This window comes from Leptodactylus fuscus, chromosome 1, assembly GCF_031893055.1.
Source record: "Leptodactylus fuscus isolate aLepFus1 chromosome 1, aLepFus1.hap2, whole genome shotgun sequence".
Taxonomy (NCBI): Eukaryota; Metazoa; Chordata; class Amphibia; order Anura; family Leptodactylidae; genus Leptodactylus; species Leptodactylus fuscus.
In genome coordinates, this window is record NC_134265.1 from 34,188,866 (window position 1) to 34,204,561 (window position 15,696).

Below are 15,696 nucleotides of genomic sequence, written 5' to 3' on the forward strand. Positions count from 1 at the left end.
TGGGACCACCGACATCATAAACATGGCACAAAGTATACAGCACATCAACAATGGCCACATGTCTCCGAATCTAGATATGTAAAGAGAGCCGTGACAGAACGCTTAGATCTGGAAGACGTAGACAGAAGCTTGTCAGGAGCAGCTGCTGTCGAGAACTGATGGATAGTGTTTTTATTGTGACTACTAAAATACAATATTGCAAGCAGTCACAGGTCCCGAAACGCGTAGGGGAAGAAATATATACAAACATATAAAAAGACACAACCAGAAAGCTATTTCACAGGTGGCTAAGCATTATCAAATCACAATTTTTGTAAAAAAAAAACAAAACCAAAAAACAAAAATAAAAAATAAAATAAATTAAAAAATACACATAATGATCTATAAAAGGATTTCCTTTTCATCAAAACTGTTTCTAGCAGCGTAACGAATGAAAAGAAAAATATATCAAAAACTATCTGTGGCCCGTGAATAAAAAAACATTGTGCTGCTCAATTTTTTGTTTTTTTAATTTGGCTATTTTTTTTCTCAAAAGGGGAAAAAAAAAAAAAAAAAAAAGACAACCCTCACAAAAAAAACATCTAAAAAATTTTTATATTACAAGGTTAATATTACAATCATAACACAGACATTCCTGTTTTAGATGGAACTAATTTACTGGGTCCCTTTTCATCGCCGCATCTTCATTGCAATTTTTATTTTATTTTTTTTTAGTATAAACGTTCCCCTCCGCCGACTATTAAGAGTAGTGTTTAATGGCAATTGACCATAATACTGTTCTCAATTTTTTTTTTTTTTTTTTACTGCCAATTCTAGTTAAAAAAAAATAAAATAAAATAAAAATTAGCTAACAATCAAAAAATTTAAGACAAAAACTTCCTATCCCAAAAGGGGCAACCTATTTATTTACACCTAAATATCCTAAAAGGAAAAACTTGGCTGTGTTTAAATTAAAAACATAATTTCTCTCTATATTACAACGCAACGACGGAACTTCGGAGAAGCTAAAATAATAGGTTGCAAAAATTGGACTAAAGTCAACTACCCTAGTGGAGTATAAATTGAGCACTAAATCAGTAGTATTTCGTTCCGATATAATATTTGTTTCCTATAGCAGGTATTTACCACTTTTATCGACTTTTATAGAAAACCGAGCCATGCCCGTAGCTTGGATCCTTAAAAAACAGCACCGGATATTACCCCACAGGTCGCCCGCTTTAATGGCTAGAATGGATGGACACACCCAATGTAGGCTGTGTGAGAATTGGTTACACAATACTATGTGTAGAGGATGAGCTTTGGGTAGTGAAACCGGCAAAACTTTTTGATTTTGGGTCATCGGTATTATGGGTTCAGGAGATATGGATACGTTACGTACTGTATGTTGCCTCTGCGATGGTAAGTATGGTCAACCATAACCAAACCATGAGTGAAATGTAAAAAAGGTGCAGAAAAACACAACAAAAACAACCTGAGTTTAATACTATTGTACAAGTATGAAACCGACTATTTTTGTAGCGAGGGCGCCTCCCCTTTTCTTTCGTCTAACATACAATTTGTCCTCCCAATACTTTGATCATTACAAGAAAACACAGATTAACATGGATGTAAGGCAGCAAAACAACGCCGGATCGGTTTTGACCCGTGCTTGACAACGTCGTTCTTCTCCTGCAACTCCGGAATAAAGCAGCTGTTGGTAAAGGGGCGATTTTTCCAAGGTCTTTCATATCTGAACTGGCTCAAGTTCTCGCTCATCTAGTAAATTTATTAGCATTGAAAAGCTGTCTTTTACGGCTTCTATGTTGTCCAATGATGTTGGCTGAAGGATCCACCGTTTTCCTCGTGCGAGTGGTTCAAGTTCAAAATACTTTTTGATCTGAAAAAAAAAGGGAACAAAAATGATTAATCAAAAGTAAGAAAAATTCTCGAAGTAAAACAATCATCTGAGCCAGAATAACTCAGTGCGGATTGATGGATCACAGATCACCTAGTAGGACTCTTAGAGGACCTTTCACCATTTCCAAGTCCAACTCTTTGCATCACTGATTCCAGCACAATGGAATTTTTTTCTCAAGCCCGACCGTTCCTAAGCAAAAACTGCTGTTAGTACAGAGCTCGGATAGCATATCCGGCGCTAAAATGGTCAAGTGGTGTCAGGAAGGAGAAGACGAGGTGCGATTCTGAGCTCCGACATTGTTCACATCTGACTGGAGATTTGCTCCTGCCCGACACTGCCCACCTAACATTACATAACCCAAGTAGAATATCAGGCACCAAAGCTAAGTGCACTGATTGCTCAGGAATGGTGGGGGCTAGAGTAAAAATTCTAGATTAACAGATAGTAAGAACTGGAATTGGTAGAGGTGGTGAAAGGTCCTCTTTTAGTGCAACATGAGGGAACTCTTTAAATTTTTATTTTTTTTTTGCAGATTCTGAGCCCCATATAAGGCTCACAATGTACATTTTTCCTTATCAGTATGTCTATGGAGTGTGGGAGGAAATTCACGCAAAAACGGGGAGAACATACAAGCTCCTTGCAGGATTCGAATCCAGGACTCCAGCGCTGCAAGGCTGCAGTGCTAACCACTGATCCACTGTGTAGGCCCGCCTCTTCTATAAATCTTTAAAAACTGCTCAGTGATAACAAAACGAATATTTCCTTATCAAATGCCCACCACTCCAATCCTTCAGTCGCCCAAGCTCCCCACCAGTCTTTGTACTGCCTGTACACGTGTAATACTGAAGTATTACTTATTATTTTACACCATTTTGAGCTGTTTTTAACATTTTTAACTCATTATCTGCCAATTTTTTTTTCAATAATATGGGAACTGAAACCGTGAAAATGACCTCGTGTGCACAAGGCGATGGATGCACATGATCAGTTTAGGTTTCCTATCATGGAGCACGTGAATATCCTGTTTCTATTCCTCAATGACAGATGATGTTCGTAGGCGGGTTAAAGTACCCGATCCCCAATTGGGGATCATGGCAGTTAATGGGTTAAGAAGATTGCCCACGCTAAATAGGACGGCCAAAGCTATTACCAAATGGCTCAGTGGTTATTGGTCCTTCACAACCCCAATCCTTCATGAAGAAGTAGCACCCATATCTTTCTTTGGTCTCTTCTCAATAAATTAACACACATGTAGATTTGGGTAAAAAAAAAAAAAAAATCCTAAATAAAAATATATGAAAGCAAAAGGGGAATGGGAAAGATAAAGCGAAGCTGAAGTATAAAGTAAAGAATGAGGAAAAACAAGAGAAAGAAAAAGCGTGAGAGGAAAGAGAGAAGGACAGAGGAAAAATATACAGAAAATAAGTAAAAAGTAAATACAAATATAATCGCTCGAAGGATTGAAGTCATTTCCCGCAATGACTTGTAACAAGAGAATGCACCCAAGGCAACGCGGATGAACAACAGTGGACAACATGACAACTGACATCAATGTAACAGACAGAACACCGAGACCTGCGGAGGCCGAAGACTTTCGTGTGAATTTCAATTATTGTACATTTTTCCGCAGGAAAATGTCTCGCTTACATTCTTCCGTGTATACAACATGCCCTCGTGACATATAGAAGAAAATCTATTCTATGTTTTGAGGTCTACAGCCAATAATATGTCAAGCAGTTCGAAATTCTAAGTGTCAAAACACCTGAAATATCAAAAATCTGATTCCATGTGTTACAGGATATAATATCATTATATATATATATATATATATATATATATATATATATATATATATATATATATGAAATTTCCAAGGATACTTGGCATGTGGTAATGCTAAGCACCATTGTACAATGGCATGGTGGCTCAGTGGATAGCACTGCAGCCTTGAAGCGCTGGAGTCCTGGGTTCGAATCCTGCTATGGACAACATTTGCAAGGAGTTTGTATGTTTGCCCCCTGTTTGTGTGGGTATCCTATTAAATGAGTTAATGGAAGGCGTGCTGGATGCTTCGGCATTCCACCATAGGATGAATGGAACTGGAAAGTGGACAGTAATCTGAGAGGACCGCCTGAAATACCTCGTTGCTTTTCAGCATGTGAATGAACCCTAAGTGTGTAAGATATGTTATACCCTGCCTACCAATAAGTATTAGGACACCTGCGGTAGAAGAGAAAACACCATTTCTTCATACACAATAGTTGGTATTCCCCAGCAGACTCTTCCTTACAGATGGTATTGATCCACACAATACTCCCGGATGCCTGGTGACACTCCTGGTGTATGTGAGCCATCGGTTGGGTGCGGTTTCTCTGGCCAGCACTCGTCGCTCTCTATCTCCCAGTTTCGGGGGTCTGCCGACTCGGGGCACATTCAGACTATCACTGTTCACCTTCCACTTTGTAATCACATAGGCCACTGTCCATTTTGGGTAATTCAGTTCGCTTGCTATGTCCCTTAAGGATCGACCATTTCTGTGGTACCCCACAATGACCCCTTTCTCGAAATCGGACACCTCTGCACTTCGTGGCATCTTGCATGCGGCTAATGCCAACGCTGTTTCCTATTTAACAGCAGAAGGCGTGACGTACATCACGACCGCAGATATCTTCATTTGGATGGATGTCCACATACTTACTGGTAGACAGTGTATATTGCATGTGCATCTTTGTACATTTCTGCATGTGTCTCCCCTGATCTCCCTATCTGACACTCATATGGCTATATGAGCTGTGACTTGCGGGAAATCTAACTCATGCTATATGTGAATAACAAACGTATAGGAATACAGGAAAAAGAATGTGGGTAATACAACCCCTAAAACTACAGAAAAAAAAAAGCATAACAGAATGGACGCTGTGTAAAATGTCAAGAAAACAAGAATGCAATGATTGGGAAATATTTTTTTTCCCACCCCATAGCATCAGAAATGAACGTTTTTGAGTTGTGCAGTCCCTCTCCTATTAAATCCACAGGACATGGCGTTCGCAGTTTCCGTACATAATTTCACATTTTGATTTCTTAGTATGATACAGCTTTAAGATGCATTTGTGGATTGCACGGTGAACTGTGATTTCTGGAAATATTATTACGCCTTTGATATTATGTACTGTTGATCGTGGGACATTCAAAGTTTTTGCAATGCTATGTTGAAGAACATTTTCCTGCAAATTGGAATATGGGATAGAAATCCATGCAAACACGGGGAGAACATACAAACTCCTTGCAGATGGTTTTATGCCCTTGGCGGGATTTGAACACCAGGACTCCAGCGCTGCAAGGCTGCAGTGCTAACCACTGAGCCACTGTGTGGCCCTTCTATTGTGTAACTTTCACCAACTGACGAGTGTTCTATTCTCTGTTGTGTAACTTTCACCTCTAATATGTGTTCTAACATGTAACTTTCACCTTCTGATTAGAGTTGATTCGGATAGTATTCAAAACATAGTTTTGATTACATTGCTCCCATAGGAATGAATGGAAGCGGCCAGACATTCATTCCTATGGCGTGAGGTATTCGAAACTATAGCTTGGAATACTATTCGTTCATCTCTACTTCTGATATGTGTTCTTTATTCTACTGTGTAACTTTCACCTTCTGATATGTTTTCTATGTTCTATTGTGTAACTTTCACCTCTGATTTGTGTTCTATTGTGTAACTTTCACCTTCTGATATTTTTTCTATGTTCTATTGTGTAACTTTCACCTCTGATTTGTGTTCTATTGTGTAACTTTCACCTTCTGATGTGTTCTATTGTGAATAAAAGATAGTTATATGAAACTTCCAAGTCATTACTTTCTTGTTTTATTTACATTTTACACAGCGTCCTAATTTTTGGGCTCTAACTGCAGGCGCACACAGGTTTGATTGTAGGTGTAGACATGGAGCAGCAGCTTCATCAACCAGTACACACAGGTCTGCACAGAGGCTGTATATATTAGATGGTATATTTTGAATCCATACTGTACTATTGGTAAAGTCTAATGTCTGTGCATGGTCTGTTACAGCAAACAATGCTGCAAAGGAACCTTCTTGAGGACGTCCAATGTATCATTTTCTAGGATTTTAGCAAAATACGGCAACTTCTTCCTTGAGCCACGGCGGCGATTACCGCGCTCCTATCAGGCAGGAATGGGATGTCAGTAAATATAAACATTGCTAACATACCAACAAAGAACTGTTGCCTGAACAGAGTTTAGTTTGCACATTCTTTTGTGTAAGGGTATTTTCTTAAGGAATATTAGTTTTCCACACTCCTACCAAAATAGCCACAAGTATGTAAAAAAATATTCCCTTTCTTTCATGTGTAATCGAGATTTTATTGGCTGGGGTGTGTTGAAAAAGCAAAACAAGGCATTTATGTAGTTATCAACTTAAAGGAAAATCGGAATATAAAATAGGACTGTACGCAAGGCCTATGTAAGGCTACACTAGAAAAAATACACAAGACATTACTAATGGGCAGTATGCAGCAGCACGAACATGCAACCGAAATAATGACCTGTCAAGTAAACCTCGTGGGAAAAAAATCTCAGTTTCTAATATAGCAGCAACATACTCTGTACTCAGATTGTAAGCCCCTGTGTGTCTTGGGGGGGGGGGGGGAAACCACTTAAAAAATGGGGACACATTTTTTTTAATTTTTTCAGTTTTTTTCTAATCTGTTTTTATTTTCTGAAGTGCCAGTCTATTATTAGGCTAAGTGGTCAGAGTATATATATATATATATATATATATATATATATATATATATATATATATATATATTATTACATGGAAAATTAAATATAAAATCTACAATTAAAAAAAATAAACATTTCCACATAAAAACTTGGTTTAAAAAAATAGGTAAATAAATAAAATTCTGGCCATCAGCAGACAATTCTAGGAGGAGCTTAGTCAATACAGTCTAATACAGTTAGTATACTGCAAGCTCCCTCTAGTCATGGCTGTAGGTTCCCTGAATTGTATAATTTAAAGAGGTTGGCCAAGATTTAATGTTGCCCCCTATCTACAAGATAGGGGATAACATGCTGAACGGCAATGAGTACTGCAGATCATGATCATTCCCCTGTCTATGGTAGTGCTTGGCTATCATTCACATTGCCATAGAGAATGAATGATGCATGGGGTTGGCTTTAAAGGGGTTGTCCCACAAAGTAAAGGGATAAGGATCTTTGACCGCAGCCAGGCTGAATTTGGGCAGGACTGGTGACTAGGATTGAGCGATCGTGTTTGGAAAAGATCGGATTCTGATCAGCGATCGAGAAAATTTCGAACACAATCTTTTAAGGTGGGATTGAGATCGGTAATTATTTCCCACAATGCTTTGCTACTGGCCAAACATTGTGGGAAAAGCTAACAATGTTAGCCTTCACAGTGAGTATACGCTCCGCTCATTCTGAGTGTATACTCAGTGTGAAGGCTCCGCTGCGGTTCCATAGGAATGAATGGAAGCAGCAGACACACAGCCTTAACCCTCTGCGCGTCAGCTGCATCCATTCATTCTAATGGGAGACTAGCTAATATCTCTGGTAGCTACTTACCTGCAGAGTTGGCTGGACTGGTGCCCGGTGTTCTCGGTCTTATTCGCCTCTTTTCCCCTGCCTCCCAGTTAAGTGTTAAAGAGCTAGGAAGAAGGCGGGGCTTGCGGCTTAGGAGAGTGTGGGTGGGTACAGGGCGGGGAGACGTGACATCTCCCCTCCCAGTTCTCCCCGCCCACACTCTCCTAACCTGGGAGGCAGGGGGCAACGAGGCAAAGAAGAACAAGAATACCGGGCACCGGACCAGCCATCTCTGCAGGTAAGTGGACACCAAGGGGGACTAAGTAGCCAGAGGATTAAAAAAAAAAAAAATCACTACACGGTGTGGATTCTAACAATTAAAGCATTAGATTCCATGCTGTATAGTGAATAGGATTGTTTTTAAAATCCGATCTCCGATTAGTAAAAAAAATCCCATTGACTTGAATTTTGATCGGAATTGGGATCGAGATCGGGTTCAAATGAAAAATGATCGGAAATCGAATTTCAAAATTGATCCTGAAAAGTCAAGATCGGCTCAACCCTACTGGTGACGGTCGGCATTCCCATTTACTTCAATGGGAGCGCCAGAAATATACAAAGTACAGCACACGGCCATCTTTGGCACTCCCACTGAAGTGAATGAGAGCGCCAACCGTTACCAGTCCCACCCACATTCACCCAGGCTGGGGTCAGGATGAATGTGGAGCAGGTGAAAGGTTCTTCTCAGTTTACTTCATGGGATAACCCCTTTAAGGCTACGCGTTCTGAAAACTCAGCGTTTTTTTTGGCAGTATGGAAAAAATATTGTATTTTACAATCCTAGCAAAATAAATAAATAAGATTTTAGAAAAAAAATCAGTTTTTGAAAAACACAGAAGTTTAAATTTACCTTTAAAAATGTTACGTTTCTCCCATAGACTTGGAAAAGGCAGCGAAAAGTAATTGTCAGAATTTGGAAGGGATCGGTTGTCACCTTCCAGCTCTCCCGTACCGAACTTCCATGGTGAATTCTCAGTAACAAATCAGCAGAACTATGAATGCAGCTCTGCAGTACGAACAGGCTATAACTCTGGATCGGTATAGGATGAGTAATATAATGTATTGACCTAAACTTACTGATCCTATAGGAGGTATCATTCCGCCTGTCAGGACTCTAGAAGAGTTACGCACATGTGTCGACTTGACAGAATTGATGTTCAGAAGGAACAAGCAAAACTGGATGATGATCCCTATAGGAGCTGTAACGTCACCCAGTTCTCCCAGAAATAACTATTACTATAGATCAAATAAGAGAATTTCTAACCAACCAAGTCATAGGTTGAAATTTTACTAAAAATAAAAAAGTATTGATAATTATAAGAAAGACATCTGTATGGTCATAGAAAAAATCCCAGATGTGGCCGGGCAGATTTTCTCAATGTAGAATTTTTTTTCCATTTTGATATATATTTCTCAATAATTGTGAATCTTTAGGGCAGCAATAGTTTGGAATTATTGCACAATTAAAAATTCTAAATGAAACAATTGCTGTATGTACATCTATATAAAAGGGGGTCAGCGGTGGTCTCTCCGTTATCCTCCAGTCACTCCAGTGATGGATTCCTCCAGTGTTGGCACCAGTCATTGGCAAAATGGCACCATGGTTAGTGCTCATTCACATGACGGGATTGAACGACAAGGGGCTACTCACTGTATTAAAGGCCCCATAGATAGTTAATAGATCAAGTCACACGAAGAAAAAAAAATAAAACATGGCCAATTTCACTAATCCTTCAACAGACTCAAGTCTATGAGGGATCCAAGAAAATGGGTGTATGGTCACATTATCGTTATGACATTCTGTTGCTGTCATTCGATGATGGATGACAGCAACGGACATTAACGAACACAGATGGAGACCTTTGGGATGAATGCAAACAGACACCCAATGGTATTGGCTCTGCTCGATATGTTAAAAGGGTTTTCCCACCTTCCTGTTTCAGCAGTTTGCCTGCTGTCTCTTCTTCTCGCTTCCTGTATTCACCCCCTCTCCCCCCTCGCTGAATAGGACACTGAGGTCTGACAATACTTATGCAGATTAGATAATATGCACATGATTGTAAAGAACTTCAGTGTTATCTGTGCGTTTATATATAGAGAGAACAGACTGGGATTTATCAGCAATTAGCTGAACGATTGTCCTGTCGCCACTAAGTGATGTCACTTGTCCTATCTCACATGTCCGTGGTTATAGCAACAATATGTAAACAATGGGAGGAATAAGTTCGCATAACAGGCAAACAAAGCAACATTTCTAAAGCAATATATTTAGGAAAAGTCTTCAATTTACATAAGCTACCAGTATAGATAGGATCCTTGAGATGGGACAACTCCTTTAATGTCCATGCAATGGACATTAAATAATAGAAGCGTGAATCCACCCTAAGGACATATTAATAGTATTATAAGGTAGAATGTTGCCTACATATGCAGAGTATACTATCACATCCCACATGAACATATATCACCAGTGACCTATTGAAGACCAGCAGCTTCAGTATTTGTAGACTATCGAGTAATTTACATTATAACCTAGTATCGGACTATTTTGTCCCATGTTGTATTATTGAGTTCTATGGACCATCAGGTGCTGGACTAAAGGAATTGCACAATTGCTCAATTTCTGGTAATGTGAATAAACAGAAAAATTGAAAAATACAAAAAAAAAAAATTAAAATGCATAATAATATACAATCTTACTATATATGTAGGTATATCAACACGTTACATACAGTGCATTCATTCACCCACCCATACAGTAACCACAAGATAAATGACTAATAAACTATGGAGCATCCAGTATTATATATTGTCAGTTTGGCACGGAGGGTAATCTCTCGCACGTCTACATATCACGCCTTCAGTGGTTAGGATGACAGAGCGATTACTGCCGAGTTCATTGTAATATTTTTAGCATGAATAAGACGTGGACTTTTATTTCATTTCATTGCTCAATAAATCTAGGAAAATGACAGCTACACAATCATGTTAGCAAAACAAATGTAAGAGCAGGCACTTCACAAATAATTCTGTGGTGTTAAGCTGACAAATATGGCAGGATAAAGCTCTCTGAGCACTTGTGCAACGCTCCCCTCCTGTGAGTAACCAGAGCTTAGATACAGGAGTCTCTGTCCTTGTGAAGAGTTCAGATGCTGATGGCCAGCAAATTGCAAAAATATCGAAGAATTTGATGTAAAACACCAACATCATGACCCGTCCTGTACTAGTAAAGCTCTGGCCCATATCACAGTGCTGTATAAATAATAACTATCCATTGACATCACGTCCTGTCCCATACAGTAAAGTTCTGGCCCATATCACACTGCCGTATAGATAATAACTATCCATTGACATCACGACCTGTTCCATACAGTAAAGTTCTGGCCCTTATCACACTGCCTTATAGATAATAACTATTCATTGACATCACGACCTGTCCCATACAGTAAAGTTCTGGCTATATCACACTTCCGTATAGATAATAACTATCCATTGACATCATGACCTGTCCCATACAGTAAAGTTCTGGCCCATATCACAGCGCCGTATACATAATAACTATACATTGACATCACGGCCTGTCCCATACAGTAAAGTTTGGGCCCATATCACAGTGCCGTATACATAATAACTATACAATGACATCAGGCCTGAAGCCGCTGCAGAGGACAGGGAACACATTCAGTCCTCTCTTACCAACTGTTACTGTTCAGTCATGTCAACTGCATATGCCAATCTAAGGGTCCATTCACAAGGTGGAAAATGAAGAGGAACTCAATGCCGGCACCGACCTTGGACTACTCGTCATTTTCCAGCTGCCGGATCTCCGTGGCCGATGGGAGGCAGAATCTAGGTTGAATCTGTTGCTGATAAGGGAGTGGAATCTGCATCAAATCAGTATAAAATTCCTACATGTGACCACCCCCTAACTTTTTAAAAACTTATATCTTGACTCTTCAGCAACAGAAATTTTGGCGGGGAGCACCTTAGAAAAGGTCATTACTTGATGGGGCCAGTTTAGGGTGGAAAAACCACTTGACGGGTTCTCTTTAAAGGCAACACATGTTAAGCCTCTCCCTTTTGGCGATTTCTAGCCCCTTCAGATATTTTTTATTAAACTACGGAAGCTATAGAAAATCTTGTACTGATAAAGGCAAGTGTGAAATTTTTTCTTCAATCAAACTTGAATTTTTTTTTGCCAATTTTGGTTAAATTTGCCGTTTTGATTGTGATTTTTAAGTTAAAATCCATTACTTTATTCTTATATACAGTTGGATTATCTAACTATACACACACACAATATATATATATATATATATATATATATATATATATATATATATATATATAATGTGTATATATATATATATATATATATATATATATATATATATATATATATTTATTATAAACACAAACAGAACGTGGATAAGTAAAGTGTGTAATGAGAAGGCAAACAACGTAAAGAGCCACAAGGAAGGCAGATCAAAACAACCCAGAAGCTCTTGTTTTTTAGCTAGTCTGAATGCCACTTCAATCTTGGGAAAGGTTTCCGGCCAGGCAAAAGCTGAGGAGGGGGGCGAAAATAAAGAAAAAGCCAAAGAAAGACTTGAAACATAAGAATGTTCCTTAGGGAAGAATTAAACAGTCTACTATGACAGTTTGGGTGGTATTCAAGAAAAGCATTTGAAATAAGAGAACATGTCGTGTGTTTGTGAACAGTCTCCTAATTCAATATTTCAATGATAATAGCTATACACACATGTTTAATAGGAAAGACAAATTCTAGCCATAAACGGGTTAGCAATATCCTTACCACGCCACCATTTACCGCAACTGTTGCAAAAAAAAAAATTAAAGTTCTAAATTCCAAAAAATTGTCGTGTGATCATTACGTGATTGTGATGGATTACATAGGGAATTTTTGAACTAAAGCCAACCACAGATGTTAGAAATTCCCACTCTTCATTGCAAAAGAGCAATCGTAGAGGTCGATATAGAAGAAATATTTTCCGCAATATATATTGAAAATAAAGGAAATAATATTTTGACAGTAAAAAATTTCCAGATATAACAGTACGAGTAAAGACAAGCACGGAAATTTTAGAAATAAGTCTGCTAATTGTTTAGGCACAAAAAAAATAAAAAAAATTGATTCAGGTTTTCTCAAATTTTTAAAAACGTTTAAAAAAAATGAAAAACAAATTAAAAATGATTTTACCTGTTTCAGGGAAAAATGTTAATAAAAAATGTAAAACTAAAAATATTTGGGAAAAAAAAGCAAATTTTTGAATAATAAACCCGTTATGGTACAAAATTCTACAAATGTATCTAGAAACGAGAAGGAATGATAAAGGTAAAAGGAGTCCCGAAATCTCAGACAGAGCCTATTGTTCTGTCTGAAACATTGGCTTGTAAAAATATCAGTTACTTGGTCTGCTACCCAGGAGAAAAATGTTTAAGTGGTTTGTTTACAGACTGGATGCGATCACCATGAAATTGATTCTTTGAAAGCAGATTCTTGAGCAAGATGTGAACAAAAACGTGTTTCTTGAAAGTGTAAAGCGAGCAAAAAAAAAAAAAAAAATTAAATAGAAAATAGAAATGTAAATTTTTGCTTTGTTCTTGAAAAAGTTAGAAAAGCAGGACGATGTGAAAAATCCAATGTAATACAAAATTATCAAAAAAATTCCTAACTGTAACTTTAGTTAATAAAATGTGACCATTGAGTATAGACAGTCACAGAATGAGATCGTGAGAGATCCCAAGCTCTTCGCTTCATTGTTCAGCACAGAATACTGGTATTTTAGTTTACAGGGAATTTAAAAATACATTTTGATATTTTTTAAATTAAAATGTTTTAAAGAGATTTATATCTACATTAAGTTTTTTTTTAAAAATTACAAAAATTTTCTCCAAGAATTTATACATTGTTTTTTTAGCTTAACATAAAAGGATAAATTTACACATTTATTTCAATTCACCCCTTAAGGACGATAAATTAATTATTCTTCATTTTTTATTGTTTTTTTTTAAAATCTTTGTCACTTTAGCTATATGTGGGTTTATTCTTTTTTTCAATTTTTTTCTCATAGGATTTTTTTTTAAACAATGATATTTTTAGAACACAAATAATTTAATGATTAACTCATTAACCATATTACCTGTACATGAAACTTAGGGGAAGGTTAATGTATAAGTTAGTATTGTTTAAGTACTAAATTACAGAAAGTCATAAAGAATGCAAAATATACAACATCCAAAAATTACAGACAATTTACCTAGAAAATTTATCTATCTATCTATCTATCTATATATAAATATATATATATATATATATATATATATATAGCGCTTGTTTAATTGATATAATAAATGTTCATGGTTTTCAAACGCAATATTTAATTACAAATATATATATATATATATATATATTTAAATTATATATATATATATATATATATATATATATATATATATTCACTGTAAAATGAACTTTAAAAAAATTAATTAAAAGAAAATTGAAAAAAAAAATTCTATTTCTGTAGGCTTTTCCTTTTCCAGTAAATAGCGCATGTATTTACATGTGGTTTTTGCAGTGCAGTATAGAAGCAGCTTAATACTGGAACATGCGAATGTACCCTAAAGGCGGCAATTAAAATGGTTTTGCTACAAGAACATGACAAATTCATGACACCATGTCTATAGACCCATCAAAATTATTATACAGAGGTATGAACAGAGGCCAATTCCTAAGTGGCCTATAACGTATAATATACTGCTTCGTAAGTCTGCTGAATTACCAAATAAAACTAAGAAAACAATACGCACATTTTTGAAAAACTGAGGCATTGTTTAGTTTCCATAGGCTTAGAGGCAGATTTGTGTGAATTTTTTTTCATTGTTGAGATTTAAATTTTTTTATTGCTTTATTTGAATTCACATCTAGTGTAGGACAGAGGAATCGTAGGCCCAGCCAGAGAAAAAAAGTTTGTGTCTTTTAATTCAATTTATCATTTTACAGATGGGGCAGATCACCCATAAGGTGATAGTAAAAGTCCTTAGAAACAAGTGATGGGGGATTCCTATGCTAGGTGCACTCCTACATTCAGGTTTCCATTGAAAAAACACAATCCGCTTAAAAAGTGGCTATCTGTGGAAAACTGCAGACCCTATCGAGTATAATGGGTTCTTCTGGGTTTCTGCCTGAAAAATGTGGAGAGAAAAGTCCTGCTTGGACATTTCTCTCCACATTTTTCAAGCGGAATCAGGGATGGAATCCCCAAATGGAGACCGGTCACAGCCTTACAACAGTCATAATTCTAGGAGGTGCGTCTTATCACAAATACATAACAGTCAGGAACTAGCGTAGATTTGTGATCTATCTCACAGTTTTCTGTAAATTGGGCAAATTTAGTCTTCTCAGTCCCAGTCTACTTAGATTCCTACTCTACTCAGTGTCTAAAAAAGTGGGCAGAGGGATGAAAGTGGCCGAGATGCAAGACAGTGCGTCAAAATGTGCCAAGTCGTGTCACATTTTTGGCCACTTTCAAAGCCTTAGTCTATAAAGTTAGCTCCAAATGGGGTTGTCTTCAGGTCCTCTGTGCTGCTTGTACAATATTCAATCCTACCTTTTTACTTTTATATAATTTTGTAAGGGCGGGTTCACACCTGCGCCCGGTCTCTGCTTTGTGGGTTTCCGTCTTCTGCCCAAGAAACTGGACAGGAGATGGAAACCTGGCTGTCAGTGTCTTCTGGTCTCTGCGGCGAAATATCATTATTTTTTTTTATCCGGACACAAAGTCCTGAATGTCTGACTTTGTGTCTGGTTAAAAAAAAACAGTTTCTTGCGGAGAGGCAGAAGACACTCACAGGCGGACACTTTGCAAACCCGTTCAAGTGAAAATTGGCTGCCAGTTTCCATCCAATGTCCAGTTTCTCGGGCAGAAGACGTAAACTTGCAAAGTAGAGACCGGGCGCAGGTGTGAACCCACCCTATTATGTTTTTTACTTTTTCAGTTGGCTCTGTAATCGAGCGACAATCGACAACGCGTTTTCAGCCCTGATACCACTCACCGTTCCTCTAGGCTGGAAATTTACATTTGGTTTCTGATGTAGTTTGAGCATTTTGAACCAGAATTGGATCTATCAGAAGCCGTAGATCACTAAAAGA

At 37.5% G+C, this 15,696-nt stretch overlaps 1 protein-coding gene across 2 annotated transcripts in view; it reads right to left on the reverse strand.

Moving 5' to 3' along the window:
- Positions 1-464: 464 nt before the first annotated feature.
- The window catches only part of ARL15 (ARF like GTPase 15), a 191,306-nt gene continuing 176,074 nt past the window's right edge, over positions 465-15,696 (reverse strand). For both annotated transcript variants that reach the window (XM_075269521.1, XM_075269525.1), the window contains one exon: positions 465-1,876. In XM_075269521.1, coding sequence (XP_075125622.1) covers positions 1,724-1,876 — 153 coding nt within the window. In that variant the 3' untranslated portion in view covers positions 465-1,723. The remainder of the gene's footprint in view (positions 1,877-15,696) is intronic.